Below are 15,531 nucleotides of genomic sequence, written 5' to 3' on the forward strand. Positions count from 1 at the left end.
GTTGTATTAACGTCATGAATATCACTGACCTAATATTTTGAATGCCACACATTTTCGAGCTAAAGGTTGGAAATTTTAGTAGGAAATGTTACAAGATAACATCCAATTAACAGTGAGCCCATGAACATTGGAAATGGGAGTCTGCGACATGTACCTTCCTAGTTGAGTGCAAATAAACGTGACGAATAACAAGAGGTGAGCGACATACCATTGTTACGTGCATAATTTGCACTTTCTTTTTCATTAAATTAAGGCATCAAAAAGGGGGTGCACACATTATACGAAAATTTTACGAACATCTCCTAAAAAACTCTGCAAAGGTCATAACACAATATATACTGTATATTGCCGCTTATGCTTTGACTCGAACCCCTCGCTGGCCAAAAAAAAAAAAAAATACAAGACTTCATATAAGACCCCTCCCACCCTGCCCCATGTTATGCAGTTCCCCACAGGATGGCATGATGGCGCATGCGCAGCTCAGAGCAATAAATGCGCATCGAACGATATGATCGCAAAGCTAGCATTCAGAAGCAAATGGAGATATAAGATGCACTAAAACGATGCTCTCCTGTGCGGCCCATTTGAATAGTGGCAAACCAAACGGTAAATGGTTTGGTAGTTTTGGACTCCGGCGTGTGCTGGAGGCCACTGGAAGTTTCTTTTCACAACTGTTAATCTAGGACAGTAATGTCCAGCTCGAGCGAGCCTGTTAAACGGCTTGCACTTCGTCCCCTCACCATTCACAGCGGCACATGGCAACACGGCCACGCAGATTAGCTGCATTTGGGCATGCTTCTCAACTTATATAGGGCACATCTCTTTTTAAAATGTGCTCACTTACTACACGTTACCATGTTGAATAATTATTCCTGTCCAGGGTACCTGTTTTGAAAGGCTGCACCCTAAAGTGACAATGTGTTAACATAAGTACATGGCAGTGGAACTTTGCTTCACTTGGCTGTTTTTGTTGGTTATTGCAATGTTACCTGTATTAGTGGTACGCTATACAGTCACATAAAGTAATACTTCTGCACTTTCTAGTAGTAATGAGCACCTTGCACTTTATTCCTTCACATACTTTGCTTCAGGCTTTCCGTTCAGTGAACAAGGCTTCTGTACAGAAGCTGAAATATCTAGCAGTTTTAACAACAAGCTTTGGTCAGTGTTCTTTTTACTCTCAACATATACATTCGACGACCGAAAATTCGGACGGCTGATTTTCCGGACATGCTTGATTATTCGGACTTTTACGCGGCACCGCGACGTGGCCCATAGAGCCAATGTATAAGAGCGCCTGAAATATCGGACGCACCGCAACTGACTGCTCGATTTTTCGGACCTCGTTCGCACTGGCCACCAGTATTCAAGCCGCCATGCAACGTGTACAGTGGAACCTCATTCATTTCATTAGAACTGCAGGAGAGATCGAAAACTTGATCAAACAAAACTAAATTCAAGCTTGAAGGGAGCCTCTTAACTAGCGATGCTGGAATTCTGCTTGAGTCGGCACATTGCACATGCGGGGTTTCGAATTCGTACTGTTTTTGAATATCTTCCGACGTACGAACTTGAACAGTGGTCAGAGTTTGCGGAACTCATCTGAGCCGAGTCTTTCGTCCCCAATACGGGACGAGCAAAGCGCGTGGAAGGCGTACGGCCTCACGGAGACGGCGCGGGAGGAAATGGTGGTGCACTTCAACGAGAGGTCAGTGTAACCATGGAAAAACACACCGCAACCCTGGCTCTCCTACTGTAAAACCGTAAACAACTGGCGTTTCGATGACAGGCAAGACGCCTCTCATTATACGCAAGCCACTGCAGAGTGCATATCGCCGGATACAATGTCGATTTTGGCTCTAGTCATTAGGCCTAATGATGAAGGCCGACGTCAACAGAGTGCTTGCTTCGGCTGTTTCTCAGTTCTTATTGTTTCGCCATCTTCGCATTCTTGTTCCGGGCCCATCGTACTGCGCGCGCAGCGTAGTTCCCGCAGCAGCGTGTTCACTCTCTTGTCTACACTGTGTCCCAATCCTTGTGTTCATCGGCGACATGCCGATTGAGGGCAGCGCAGCCAGGCCGAGCTTGTGAAAGCGGTCGTCGCCTGTCATTTGTGCACGTGTTGCGTGGCAAAATTTAGTTATTAGGAGCTTTAGATGTGTACAATACAACTGACCCCTTCCTCCAGCATATATGAAATAAGTTCGTAATTTTTTCAGTGAAATTTGATTTTCCAGACTGTCTGATTTTTCAGTCGTCTTCACGGTCCCTAGAGGGTCCGAAAAATCGGTTGTTGACTGTATCGTAAATTCTCGTGTAAGGGCCGCACCGCATGGGCTGCGGGCATGGGCTGCATCCCATGCCAGGGTGCGATAATTGAGATAATTAAGAAAAGATACGGTTATACTTCTTTTAATTCGTGTGTGGGCCACACCTTCAAAATTTACGCCCAAGTTTTTTGTTTAAGTGTGGCCCTTGCGCAATTTTACATAGAATTTTATAGCCGTAAACAGATGTTAGCATAAGAAGTATTTGTATATCTTTAGTTACAACGGTAGTCAATAACTGCTTCTAATTGTTGGCAAAGCTGTGCAGCAGGTCTTTAGAAAAAAATATTTCGTATTTTCTCATGCATTTGTTTTTTCTTTAGACTTTGCCTTCTTTATGTTGTTTCCAAAATAAGGAATTTGCATTGACGTTTACTCTTAGCCCAAGTATCTTGCTTTCATCATAATATTGCTTGCATAATGCATGTTGTTTAGTGCTGTCATTTAAAGTGTTACAGCTTGCAAACTACGGAGGCGTGATGGCATCATCCGTAAATACCATTTCTGCTGGTACTGGTACTTACTCATGCTCTACGAATGTCGCTTTAAGGCACAACCCGTTGAAGAAGATGACGATGAAGCCCAGCAATCAACCACCAACAAAAAGACAAAAAAGGGTCCTTCCTATGCCGGTGGTCTGGTCCTGGAACCAAAGAAAGGTACTGTTTGTGCATTGGTTGCCTCCGCTGGAACACATTGACTTAATTGTGAGCACGCTCATAAACATTCTGTTCAGTCTGTGGGATTCTAATGAATGCCAATCTGAGTTTTGAACATACTTGCTTGGCTTCACAGGCTTGCTCACAATTTTGCCACTTGATCGCTAGTCAAGAATCTAAACTAGTAACCTGCACGGGACACCTTTCAGCAGAAATTGCTATGAGATGCACATTGCTGTTTTTTCTCATGACAGAATTTTTTTATGTATGTATAAAGATTGTTCAGTACGTTTCTGTGTTTATCTTGTACTGCCAGTGTTGCATGCTGTGCACTTGATGGCTCTGCACTGTATTCAGAGTGATTTCCTGATTACGGTTACAAAAGAGCCTTATGTAACGCTGCCACCACCAAAGTTGAAGGCCATTAGTTGAGAAAGGCAGATCTGTGATGTGGAAACAAGGTTTAATGATATGCTTTCAAAGCTATTTGATGACAAAACAGTCAGCAGAAGACAAACAAAAAAAATGCACTCAGTCTGTGTAAAGTCGACATTTGGAAGAGTTCATATGATTATCAGATAAAAACGCCTGGAAGTTTGTGGGAGCAAAAGACGGAGTAGGAAATAACACAGATTGTTACAGCTTGCTTATGCTGTAATTTACACGCTATATGCGATAATTTCCGCAGTGTTTGGAGATTTATCTGTTCTAATAAAAAGGTAGCAGAAAGCTTGTTATTTTGTACTTGTGGATAATTTTGGATAATTTGAACTGTACAACTTGGCCCGTCCACGTTCTGTTGAAGTCTGCATATAAAACAGCCCATTAATTCAATTGGGAATCAGTTGCATGACCAATAATAGTAACACTCCCGCAAGGCTGTGCCACCTCTTCAGAGGAGATGTGAAGAGTGTAAAAACGGTGTGCTGGGCTGGAGAGCTTCTCTCTGTGTTAGTGACAGCAACTAGCTGTATGATCTCTGAGATTCATACGAGACTGTTGCTTATCACCACTCATCGTGAAGGCTTTGGTAGCTTGCTGTGTTAGCATTTGTTGTTGAGTGATGGATGACACGACCAGCGCCAAGGTACAGTGCATCAGGTGTCGTACTGTTGCCGGCATCCCCGAAACCACGATCGATCGTGCATGAAACCACGATGTACACGAAACCGCGATGCGCACGAAATAAACAAATCAGAGCTTTCACTGCACGTCTTTTTCTCAGTTTTCTGGTGCCCTCTGCATCACGTTTCATGCAATTGGTTGCAGCGATCATCTCAAGCCTACGAGCGTGCCATGGTATAGCAAATAAGAAATGCCATCCTTTTGCAGTAATTACCATAGCAAAATGGTTCAATTAAAGATTAAGGCCATGCATAAAGTTGACATCAGTCCGTTATCAAGACATTGCAAAAAGCAAGCTCATTCATTAAGCAGTTTGAGACTCTGGGTTGGAGTTCTAAAACATCGGGCAGCATGTGTTCGTCCTGGCAACACTCGCTTTTCAACCTAAACGATGGTACAGTCTCCGCGGCTTGCAAAGTGAAAATTTTGTATTTGCAGGAGTTAAGTGACCGCTTTGGTCGAAAAAAGTGGCAGACATGGGACGGTTGCACAGAGCTAGCTTTCCAGCGTGCGACCATGTTTACTGTCGGTCGCATGCCCTTACCCACTCCGCTGCGCAAATTGGGACACCGTGAACACTGCTCACTTCTTCTTAAGTTTTGAAGGCAAAGAGGAGGCCTTCCGTTATGTTCAGGCTTTAAAACAGAAGATGTTGGCTGTTGTCTTCCAGGAGAAAAAAAAAGCGGAGGGGGTAACACAGCATTTTAGAACAAGAATGTGGTAACTACACTACCTGGATGTTTCCTGATCACAGTGTACTGCATTTTCTGTTCGCTTTCATTAGTACGAACTGAGCTTTATTTAAGTTGAACTGCATTGCAATCCTTATGCATTACGAAATTAAGGGTCTTTTACTACAATTTTTTTTTCTGAGGGCAGCTTATGGAAACTTATGCTTAGAAGAACCATATGATGACTTGTCTTTGGCAAGCCAAACAGCCTGTGCAGATTGTTTCAAACATGAGCACCAAATAACACGAATGACTAAGAACTCCCAAAACTAGGAGCCAGAGGAGCCTTTTATCATCTTCACCTTTTATCAAAGCTGTGGTTGGCATTACTTGCATGCTAAGTCATACAAGGGCAGCCAAGGAGCCCAGTGTGGTGCATGGAAAATTATGCTTGGCTGCCTTTAACTTCTTTTCTGTCACTATACCTTCGAATATGCTCTCCTGGCTTGTCTTGCAAACACACTGGCTAGTTGTGGCTAGTGCAACAGAAGCCTTCCTAATGTGATAGGTGTAATGAAAGGTGTCAAGGGATTCAAAGGAGGAGCTTAAGTGTTTCAGGGCTGTGCTATGTTTCTTCAATGCAGTGGAGTGATTGCCATGCCAAGCAGAACTGTTTCAAGCAGTTGTGCACTGTGCAGGTTTTTATGACTCCTACATTCTGCTGATGGACTTTAACAGCTTGTACCCCTCCATCATTCAAGAGTACAACATCTGCTTCACTACTGTCAGCTTCTCCAGCAGCGATGAAGCAAAGGTATGTGGCATCGGCTGTTTGTTTAAGAAAAAAAAAGAAGACACCGAAGCATCTGATGACCTCTTATAAGTTCTTGACTGATGATTATTACAGGACGAAGACTACATTCCCAAGTTGCCCAGTCCCACCTTGGAACAGGGTGTTCTTCCTTCTGAGATTCGAAAACTTGTTGAAAGGAGAAAACAAGTCAAGTCTCTGATGAAAGGTGCTGAGGGAGACCCTGAGTTATACCAGCAGGTGAGTGATGGCTAAATCCTCTAATTTTCTGCAGCGGATAATTTGAATTCTGCAGAGTCATAGCAAAAAATTTGTAGTACTCTGTGGGAAACATAACACAAGTAAAATAAATAACTTTATTTTTAAAACATGCTTCGCATATTTCATATCTATTTTCATTAAAATAGAATGTGATGGTTACAATTCAATGTCAGGTAATGCTTAGTATTTTCTTCATTTGAAGAGTGATGCGTGTTTGGCAATGCCCCTCAGGGGCTGAATTATCTCCAATGATGCCTTGATGTGCAATCCTGCATTAGCTGTTGTGATTGTGCTTTCAAGCAATACACAGCCCTACAAAAGTCTGGCACCCATTTGTCGCTCACTTTTATGGCCTAATGCTGTAACAAGATAAAGGCCCCAGGATGGATGCTAAGTGCTCTTGAAATTAGAAATTTTTTGCCACTACTCTATTAATGTTGCTTTCAAAACATGCCAGTATCATAACTGTCCCCTTAAAAGAGTGAAAAATTCACCTGAACAGCCATATTTTATGAGCTAGCTTACTCAAGCAGATCGGGAAGCAAACTTGTCAAGGCATCAGCAGAACTTTGTTCATTACCACATTTTAAAGGGAGTTCAGATGATTACATTATTCACATTTTCATCATTCTGTCCTTTCTACTTATATATCTGGAGCAGCAATACATAAAAAATGTGGCCACTAACACACAATTCCATGAAAAATTCGCTGATCCGTGATTTTTTGCAGAATCGTGCAAAACAAGAGCCCTTACTTATGGTTCATTAATACATGATCAGATTTAATCATATATACCATGGCACTTTATTGCACGCTTCTGTCCTAACTTGCAATGTACACACAACTCTGTATGAGTTACCCTTCTTTTCTTTGGTCAGTGGTAACAAAAAAGGGAATTGTTTTGCTATTTTTTTTTTCTTTGCGCTCCTTTTCTTGCTGATAAATGTGCTGCGGCAAATTAGTGTCCTGTGTATCGTTAAGGCTGCCTGCAGAACATGCTTGATTCGTTCCATGTTAAATTAACTAGTAAAGTATGCACACTGCTGGCCCATGGGGAAGAGCTGCTGAACACATCTGCGCATTCCTACTGCGCGAGTTTTCTTGCACTAGTTGTGCCAAAACACAAGGGGCTGTGATATCCTTTTGCTGAGGGTTTAAATCAAGTTCACTCACTCTCTTGCAGTATGATATCAGACAAAAGGCATTGAAGCTGACAGCCAACAGTATGTATGGCTGTTTGGGATTCGCAAGTTCTCGCTTTTATGCAAAGCCCTTGGCAGCACTTATCACAAGCAGAGGCCGAGAGGTTAGTCCTGCTGAGGGATTGCACATTTTTCTTCTGCATTATACAGACTGTTTATGAAGAGTGCTAATTACAAGTTATGTGTTCCTTTCCAGATTCTGATGCAATCCAAGGAGCTTGTCGAAAAGGTTTCTTTTTTTTTTACCTTTCCTTATTTTAGTCCATCTACTGCCATGTGCATACCACACATGTGTAGGAACTTTGCAGCACATAAACATTGCATGGTTCTTGTAAGTACTAGTGCAGTATTTCAGATGTATTATGTAAGTGACAAATCTGAAATCAATAACTTGTCACACATGTACATTTAGAAGTAGATAAAGAGGAGTGACGATAACCACATTTCTTCATCTTCCAGTTGGCCTTGGTGATCTATTGCAGGTTTGAACTTGTAGCTGTATGCAATATGTTAGCAGTGGGCATTCATTATTTTAGTGCCTGTGATTGACACTGGCCGTTGTCGGCAACTAATTAAGATAGGGGTGTGTGAATAGTTGCTTTTTGGTTCGAAGCCAATATTTCGAATACTTCTGACAAACAAAAAAAAGGTTGAATGACGCAATAAGCATTTTCAAGAGCATGTTTTTTTCTAGCACACGAGGCCATTACATGAAAAAAGAAAATGCATTGAAACTCTGTCAAACTCATTGAAGCTGTGTTGACTTCCTGCAGAAATGGCCATCGGCCCACCTATATGCAGCGCCGACGTAATTGCGATTGCATCATTGTGCACCTGTGGCTTTTCAACAGCGACTTTATGGACGTCTGCTAGGTGCATGCACCATGTGCCTAAAGCCTTTATGCATGCCAAGTACCCAGCACCACCATGCGTCAGGCATCGGAAAGGGGGCACCCATCTTCGTGTTTCTCGTACTAGCTTTCTTTGGTGCTCGCATCGTCACGCTTGATTAGCGAATTTCACATGGAGAAGAGTGGCTGCGGCAGCTGCAGTCAGCGCAGGCTTGTTCCCTGAAAGTCAACAGAACTGCACCTCCTCCAAACGGTGCATGCTGCCATGTTGGTTCCGGTGTGTGCAAACCGTCGGTAATGCGGACGCAGACACCTGGGAGGTGCACATCTAGATGCTACGCTTGCGCCTGCTCACATCTCACTCCTGCTCAATCACACACTTGCTCAGTCGCACGTGGGCGCTCGGCATGTACACTTGGCAGGTGTCCATGGAATCATGGCATTGGCTGCACGCACGATGAAGTGCCATCCTGGAGGACTTACGTTGAACAAGCCACACAAAGCAAGCATTCCGGAAACGTTACTCACTAGAAATGAATACTTCAAGATTTCAAATACCAGACATTCAGATCGATCGAATATTGAACACTTTAATATTTGACCAAATATTCAAAACTATTGAATATTCGCACACCCCTAAATTTAGAGTGCAGCTGCAATAACATCTGACAGTTCATTTTCACCTTTTTTCAAACTGACGGCAAGCAAAGGCTTGCGAGCTTTTTACCTTATTGTTTTTTAACAATGGGGTTTTATAGCATATTCTGTTAGGCTTTTTGCTTTTTTGCAAACAGTTGCTTTGCTAGAAGTCATGCATTGACTCATATGGTAGCGTCACTTTATGAACTCTTGGCGCAGCAGGCCATCATTTTTTGTTGTGGGGAAATAATTTTGAATACTTCGAGTAGCATTGGATAGCTATTATTTAGTGAATGGATACCTATGCATAGAAATCACATCAAATAAAACATGAAGAGGTAGCTGACCCAAAATGTGGCTTCAGGATATTGCACTAAAAACTTAGTCATCAGTACCTTCAGCATTTCATAGAACTAATCATGTGTTTGAAATAGTATTCAAGTTTAACTTGCATCACAGGCCTGCTGTACATTATATATTTCACCTGACACTGTTAAACTGTATCGTGCCAGTACGTCCAGTGGTCCTTTTTTTTCCTGCAATTTCCTCATACTGATGGCGAAATCTTACTGCACCTATCTGAAATGTATGACAACTTTGTTACAGATGGGTTTTGAAGTAATCTATGGAGACACTGACTCTATCATGATCAACACCAACTCTAGAGACTTGAAAGAAGTCTCAAAACTGGGAAATAAGGTGAATTTCATTTTATTTCATTTCATTAATGAACCTTCTAGGCCAATTGGTGTTACGGAGAGGAGTGGGTGAAAAACTAAATACTATATATGTGTGTGCTCAGATTTAGCAGACCTCAAGGCTTCGGGTGCAGTGATGGACATGACGTAAGTGGGACAGTAGTTCCAGTCCATGCTAGTGTTTGGGTCAAAAGATTCAAAATAAAGATTAGTTTTCTTTTGCTTCCTTTCGCTTTTCTCTTTTGTTGAATGATGAGAGAAGGAAGGCTTCGTCACGTAAATGAGAGGCATTTCCTGGCACAGGTGAAACATATTGCATGAACTGATTACATTGTAAGGTACAGCTGTAACATCAAAGTACTTACTCCACTAATTCCTAACAGGCAAAAAGCAAAACAGCACAATAGCCAAACGGGCGAGTTGGTGGTACATATTGGTATCAGCTAGTATCTAGACAAAACCCAAGTTTCTACATGGCATCAAGGTATGCAACCTCACTGTCATATAATGAAATAGATGGCTTACTGACACATAACCTTGTTTTTTGCGGACAAATATATATCGGGCAGACGGGGCGTTGCATCAATACACGTTTGAAAGAGCATGCAAATAATCTGGAAGGTAACAAATCTAATCATCTAGTTGACCATGTTCGAGACTGCCAATTTTGTTTTCCTTCATTGCCTTACTGTGATATCCTCTACAAACACCCGTCCCGATTAACACGAGAGATTATGGAAGCATATCACATGAGGAAAAAACAAGGTTATGTGTCAGTAAGCCATCTATTTCATTATATGACAGTGAGGTTGCATACCTCGATGCCACGTAGAAACTTGGGTTTTGTCTAGATACTAGCTGATAAGTTGGCCACTTTGTCTATAAAATGTACTGCTTTCCTTAAATAAATTTCAGTTGTGAGTCAGCGCTTGTCCTGTATTTTCTTCCACTCTGTCCGTGTCCTTGCGCTGTTTGCAAAAAGCAAAAGTTTCAGATACCTCTCTTCTTTTCTTTAAAATTGTTTTGTTTCTAAGGCCAGCATTTTTGGTGCTGATCGCATTAGGCAGAGCTGGTCCAGCAAATGGCATGCCTTTGTTTTTAAAATTTTATATGTTACCTGTCTATTGTTTAGTCGTGCCGAGTATACAGTTTGAGGTTTGAATCATTGGGAAAAGAAGTGAATTTCATGATCCAAGTTCAATATGTCGAGATTATATTGCATAGTGGAAGCATCATGTAGAAGGGAACCTATTATCTACCGGGCTGTGCTGTAGTTTAATAGAATTTTATCATATTTTTGAGTAATGCTTATTACATAATGGCTGCACATCATTTTTTGTCCCTGATTTGGCAAATGATTTATTGCAGTTTCAGTTCAGCGTGACATTTGCATTGTATAGCGTTGTCGTTATTCTCAACAAGGTGCTCGGGAATAATAAAACATTGTTTGAGGATAGTTTTATTGCTTATTTATTTCTTTACTTATGCATACAAAAGCTGTGGGAGATGGCTCTTTGCGAGTGGCTAGCGGAATCATTTGCTGAACTCTGTAGTCCTAGCATCTTGGTGAAGCACTCACTAGGCCTATTCCTTTCGTGCTTGCAGGGTGCCCACATACCCATTTTCATCCTTTTTTATCCCGCTTCTCAGATTCTCTGAAAGAGTAGTATTAACTTTGTTATTTTTTTGTAACCATTACATTTAATACTTGATTACAATTTATGATGCTATCATTCTGCTTTCTTTTTGCAATTTGTAAGATTGCTGTACTGACATAGTTTACTCATTGTAAAGACATATTCCTTGAGTTTTGGGCAGAAAACATTTACTGCTTTAAGAAAGAACTCCTAGATTGGCATTCACAACCATCAACTAAGTAATTGACTGTAATTTTGCATCAGTGAAAAGCTTTTAGTATCCATGTGCACAAAATTACTAGGCTACTCACTGTGTCGGCAGGTGTTGGCCCGTGCACTTCGGTGTATGTCATTCTTTGGCCCTCTGAAGCTTATCGTTGTTGCAAAATGTTATATGTACATACTAGTTGTACAACTTCATTTGTCTTGCACATTGGGAAAACAGATCAAGGCAGAGATCAACCGGTTCTACAAGCAACTGGAGATTGACATTGATGGCATCTTCAAGTCCATGTTGCTCTTGAAGAAGAAGAAGTATGCGGCAGTCTGCATCACAATGGGCCCCAACAACCAAGTGAATCTCAGCAGGCAGCTCAAGGGGTTGGACATCGTTCGACGGGATTGGTCAGAGGTTGCCAGGAAGACTGGCCAGTAAGTGCACCCTCCTGATTTTGTACATAGTAACTCCCATTTACAATTATTGTGGCTACAATTAATGGAGAGCGTTTTTTCCAACCTGTATTTCGACTCTCAGGTGTGATGGCTGTGTGATAGCGAAATGCAGAAATCTGCTTAGTTACCAATGTTGGAGATGTATCAAAAGCATGAAACCGGTCAATCTAAACAGGCAGAATGCTGCAGTGGTGTGTTCCAGTAAAAATGCAGCTTTACTTTACTGGAGAAGAACTTGAAAGATGTAAATAGGGCCCTTCCTGTTATATGTATAAAGCCCAGCTATGTGAATTCTTATGCTGAAGAAGGAGTTTTCTTACTTGTCTGTCACAAAACAAAACAAATAGGAAGAAATAACTGATACTTCTCACTCTTCCTGGGGGAAAAATAGTGGCTGCAGTAGCTAAAACGCCACCAAACATACAATCAATTGTGACCAATTTACATATATGCAGTGGCCATCTGTAACTTAGTGCCTTATTTTGTGCACATGTGATTCAGGCCTAAGTCCAGACATGGTTTTCAGACTTGATCAAAAGACATTAAGAATTACGCAGGCTTAATCCAGATGCTTGTGGTATGATCAGTCAGGAAATGGTTCAGCATAGTTGCATGTGGTGTTTTGTCTGTGTTACTGTCACGCTTGCGTATCATAACCCTTATACATATAGCTGATCAAGCCCTTGATGCCTTTATCTAAATCCTTAAATTTAATGTACACACTTAGATTTTTCCTTATTCTTCCTTCCATTCTAGGATGTCTGTTCTGTTTATATGCTGTTGTTTCTTTCATACTACTGTTCTCCACTTTCTATGTGAAATCCTTTGATGTGATATGCAGTCCTCTTTGTTCTCAAATTGTTCATGAACTAGAGCAGCTTTAGGCTTATGGAGTGAGCAGTATGCATGGACATCCACTAGATTTGAATGGAAAGAAGTTGCAGACTTCTTAAGTCTGTCTTGGTGTGTGTATGTACTTTGCAAAAGGTTGCTTTCTTAATTTGCTCACATGGTGCCTTTTGTTGCATGTGATGAAGATTATACAGGCAGTGTTTGGTAATGGTCACTAGACATTTGCATGGGCTTATAAAGTCTTCTTTGACCACGTGCTGAACCCTTTGAAATGCTTGTTGTTTTTCCTAGGTTTGTCATTGACCAAATATTATCAGACAGCTTGCGAGAAGAAATAGTGGACAAGATCAACACCTTCTTAATGCAGCTTGCTGTCAAGATTCAAGACAACTTGCTTCCACTCTCCGATTACTGCATTACAAAGGCAGGTTTTATTCAACTTTCATGCAACTGTTTGCCGGTGGCGTTCATGCACACATATTACAGTCGAGCCCATTTATAACGGCTGCAGTTAGTATAACGAACGCCCGCTGATTACGAGCATTGGTGATATGTGACTGTCAAAATACGTATTAGAGCAATGGCGCTCCATCTCAGGTACAACGAGCGACCTTAACTGCACAAATCGGTTAGAGCGAACGTAGAGCGAACGAGGAGGCGTCGGGAATTCGGGCCCGCAGTCGAAAAACGATCGCTTCCCACCAGTGTAGAGACCGAAGAGCGATTTCTAGATTTCATGACACGGCCGCCACCTTTTCCAAGACAACGTGTCGACCCCAAAAAAACTATAAAAAGTCGGCATTTAAACCACCAGTCAACCACCATGTGAAATTCCACAAGGGGCTTTCCTACATTTTACAGTTTACCAATGCGGTGTGTCACAGTTCGCACTAGAGGAGTTGTGAAGGCAGCAAGACAAGTGCCATGTGCGTGCATTAGCTGTTTAGCATATTATGGAAGGATCAAACAAAAAAACACATGCTTTTGTGTTGTGATTGTTCGAAGCTGATGTGTCATCTTGTTCTCATCACATACGACATGTGGAAAAGCCTGCATGGAGAATTTCGCACAAGGTTCATGCTTGTTGGCGTTTAAATGTGATCGGTGCTGTTTTTTTTTTTTTTTACATTTTAAACTCGGTCTTCAGATAATTTGCCCAGATATTGTGGCTTTGCCGCAGTCGGACTTATCGGCGCGGTATTCAATCACTGCTGAGGATTGGAAATTTCGACCAAGCAAAAATCTAGTCTTTTTCTTATCTTTGTGTTAGTCTTACGAGTTCTCTATTCCTTCTATGCCGAAAGACTAAAGAATTGGACACAGTACTGCAGCCTGAATGCAAGCTTCTTTTTTTTTCTGTTCATAATAAGTTTATAACTCATTTGAAGTTTCTTTCAGCACTTTCATGGGATGCACTTTAAGTGTTGCTATTAATGACTAACTACTTTTGGCCTATTTGGCTTAAGAGAAGACACAGGTGCATACTTTATAGTTGTAACATTCTACAAAATGGTTCATAAGGAGCAAGAAATTTTTTTGCATGAAGTGAGAACATGAAAAGTGAGAATTGAAGATTGTGCGGGCGGTGCAGACTTATTTACTTTTTATGCTTTGTAAGTAGTGGACATGGCTCCCTCCTGCCCTTCCCCGCTGTCACTCTTCTTTGCGCTCCTCGCTATCCTCTTCCTGTCTCGTCAACCTCGTTTTCTTCCTTTTTGTATTGTTTAATAAACCACTACTACTACTGAGAAAACTAACCTTGTACCTTTTCTTCTTTTCTTCATTAGCAACTCACCAAAAACCCCGAGGACTACCCAGACAAAAAGAATCTGTGCCACGTCCAAGTTGCCTTGCGGCTAAACAGCAAAGGTGGCAAGAAGCTCCGCCATGGTGACACTGTCACTTACGTCATATGCAACGTGCGTATACACATCCTTCAAGCTAGAGGAATAAGAATTGGGTGGAGTGCGCTTGGTATGCAGGTTTTTGTCATCAGTAGCAGCTTTCTGGTGTCCTTTGAGTGGAAAATATGTAATAGTAATTGTATCTTGCCAGTGCACACCAATGAGGCTGTAACTTGCAGGCTAAAAACGCGTGAATTAAGTTCAAAAACTTGGGAGGAGGCCTTCTTAACCACATTCTCAAAGAAAAAAAATACGATAGCATTTAAGCTTCCTTCTATGGTGTCTACAATGAGTGTCTAAAGGCTGATTCACATGTAAGCGACTGAGCGAGTTGAGTGATTGAGCAGCGCAGCGAAGAATTTCCAACTTGTGGAACCTCGTCACTCTGGCCACTCGAGCCGTCACAGTATCTTGCGCCGCAGCAACAGAAATTGCGAGCGTTTTCACTTGATTTGTGGATCACGGAGAGTGCTCATGCCGCTACTGGCGCAGTGGTTAAGCGATGCACCACTACCCTGCGATGGCAGCTGTAAATTTTTTGTGAGATGACAGCTTAAATGCTATAGCATTAAAACAGTGGAGTAAGCTAATGGAAAGGAAAATAATAGGGATGATATTAAGGACGGTAAGATAGCAGAACAGTTTAGAGAACAAACATGAGTTTAAAAAATCCTAGCTAATATCCAGAAGAGGAAAAGGGCATAAACAAGGCATGTAGTGCCGGGAGTGGGTAGCTAACGGTCATTCAGAGTTACAAAGTGGATTTCAAGGGCAGACTAACTTAGCAGAGGTTGACAGTTTGCAGGGAAGGGCTGCTGTGCATTTGTCACTATCATGATCACTATCTGCACAAATGCAGATAGCGATGATGAGATAAACATTAGTACAGCTTTGTTTGAGGTGTATTGATCATACCTGCTGTTTACATGCAGGACGGTACCCAATTGCCTGCTTCACAGAGGGCTTATCACCCAGACGAAATGAAGACAAACGAAAACCTTTCCATTGGTATGTCTCAAAACTCCTCTCTTTAAATCACCCTTGAAGTGTGATGGGTGTGCACTAAAAATGTGAAAAATGATCAACGCTGTTTCCAGACAAGCACTACTACCTGTCTCAACAAGTCCACCCTGTCGTCGCTCGGATATGTGCCCCAATCGAGGGAACGGATGCTGCCATGATTGCTGAAGTCCTTGGTGAGTCTTGCTATCCTGTCTTGTG

The 15,531-nt window shown here is 41.8% G+C and overlaps 1 protein-coding gene across 1 annotated transcript in view; it reads left to right on the forward strand.

Moving 5' to 3' along the window:
* Positions 1-15,531, forward strand: part of PolA1 (DNA polymerase alpha catalytic subunit) — a 76,035-nt gene that overhangs the window by 30,216 nt on the left and 30,288 nt on the right. The window contains exons 22-32 of the mRNA XM_077658947.1: positions 2,878-2,986; positions 5,481-5,596; positions 5,690-5,833; positions 7,039-7,161; positions 7,254-7,286; positions 9,154-9,246; positions 11,328-11,533; positions 12,698-12,830; positions 14,194-14,325; positions 15,243-15,318; positions 15,408-15,506. Coding sequence (XP_077515073.1) covers positions 2,878-2,986; positions 5,481-5,596; positions 5,690-5,833; positions 7,039-7,161; positions 7,254-7,286; positions 9,154-9,246; positions 11,328-11,533; positions 12,698-12,830; positions 14,194-14,325; positions 15,243-15,318; positions 15,408-15,506 — 1,264 coding nt within the window. The remainder of the gene's footprint in view (positions 1-2,877; positions 2,987-5,480; positions 5,597-5,689; positions 5,834-7,038; positions 7,162-7,253; positions 7,287-9,153; positions 9,247-11,327; positions 11,534-12,697; positions 12,831-14,193; positions 14,326-15,242; positions 15,319-15,407; positions 15,507-15,531) is intronic.

This window comes from Amblyomma americanum, chromosome 3 (assembly GCF_052857255.1).
Source record: "Amblyomma americanum isolate KBUSLIRL-KWMA chromosome 3, ASM5285725v1, whole genome shotgun sequence".
Lineage (NCBI taxonomy): Eukaryota > Metazoa > Arthropoda > Arachnida > Ixodida > Ixodidae > Amblyomma > Amblyomma americanum.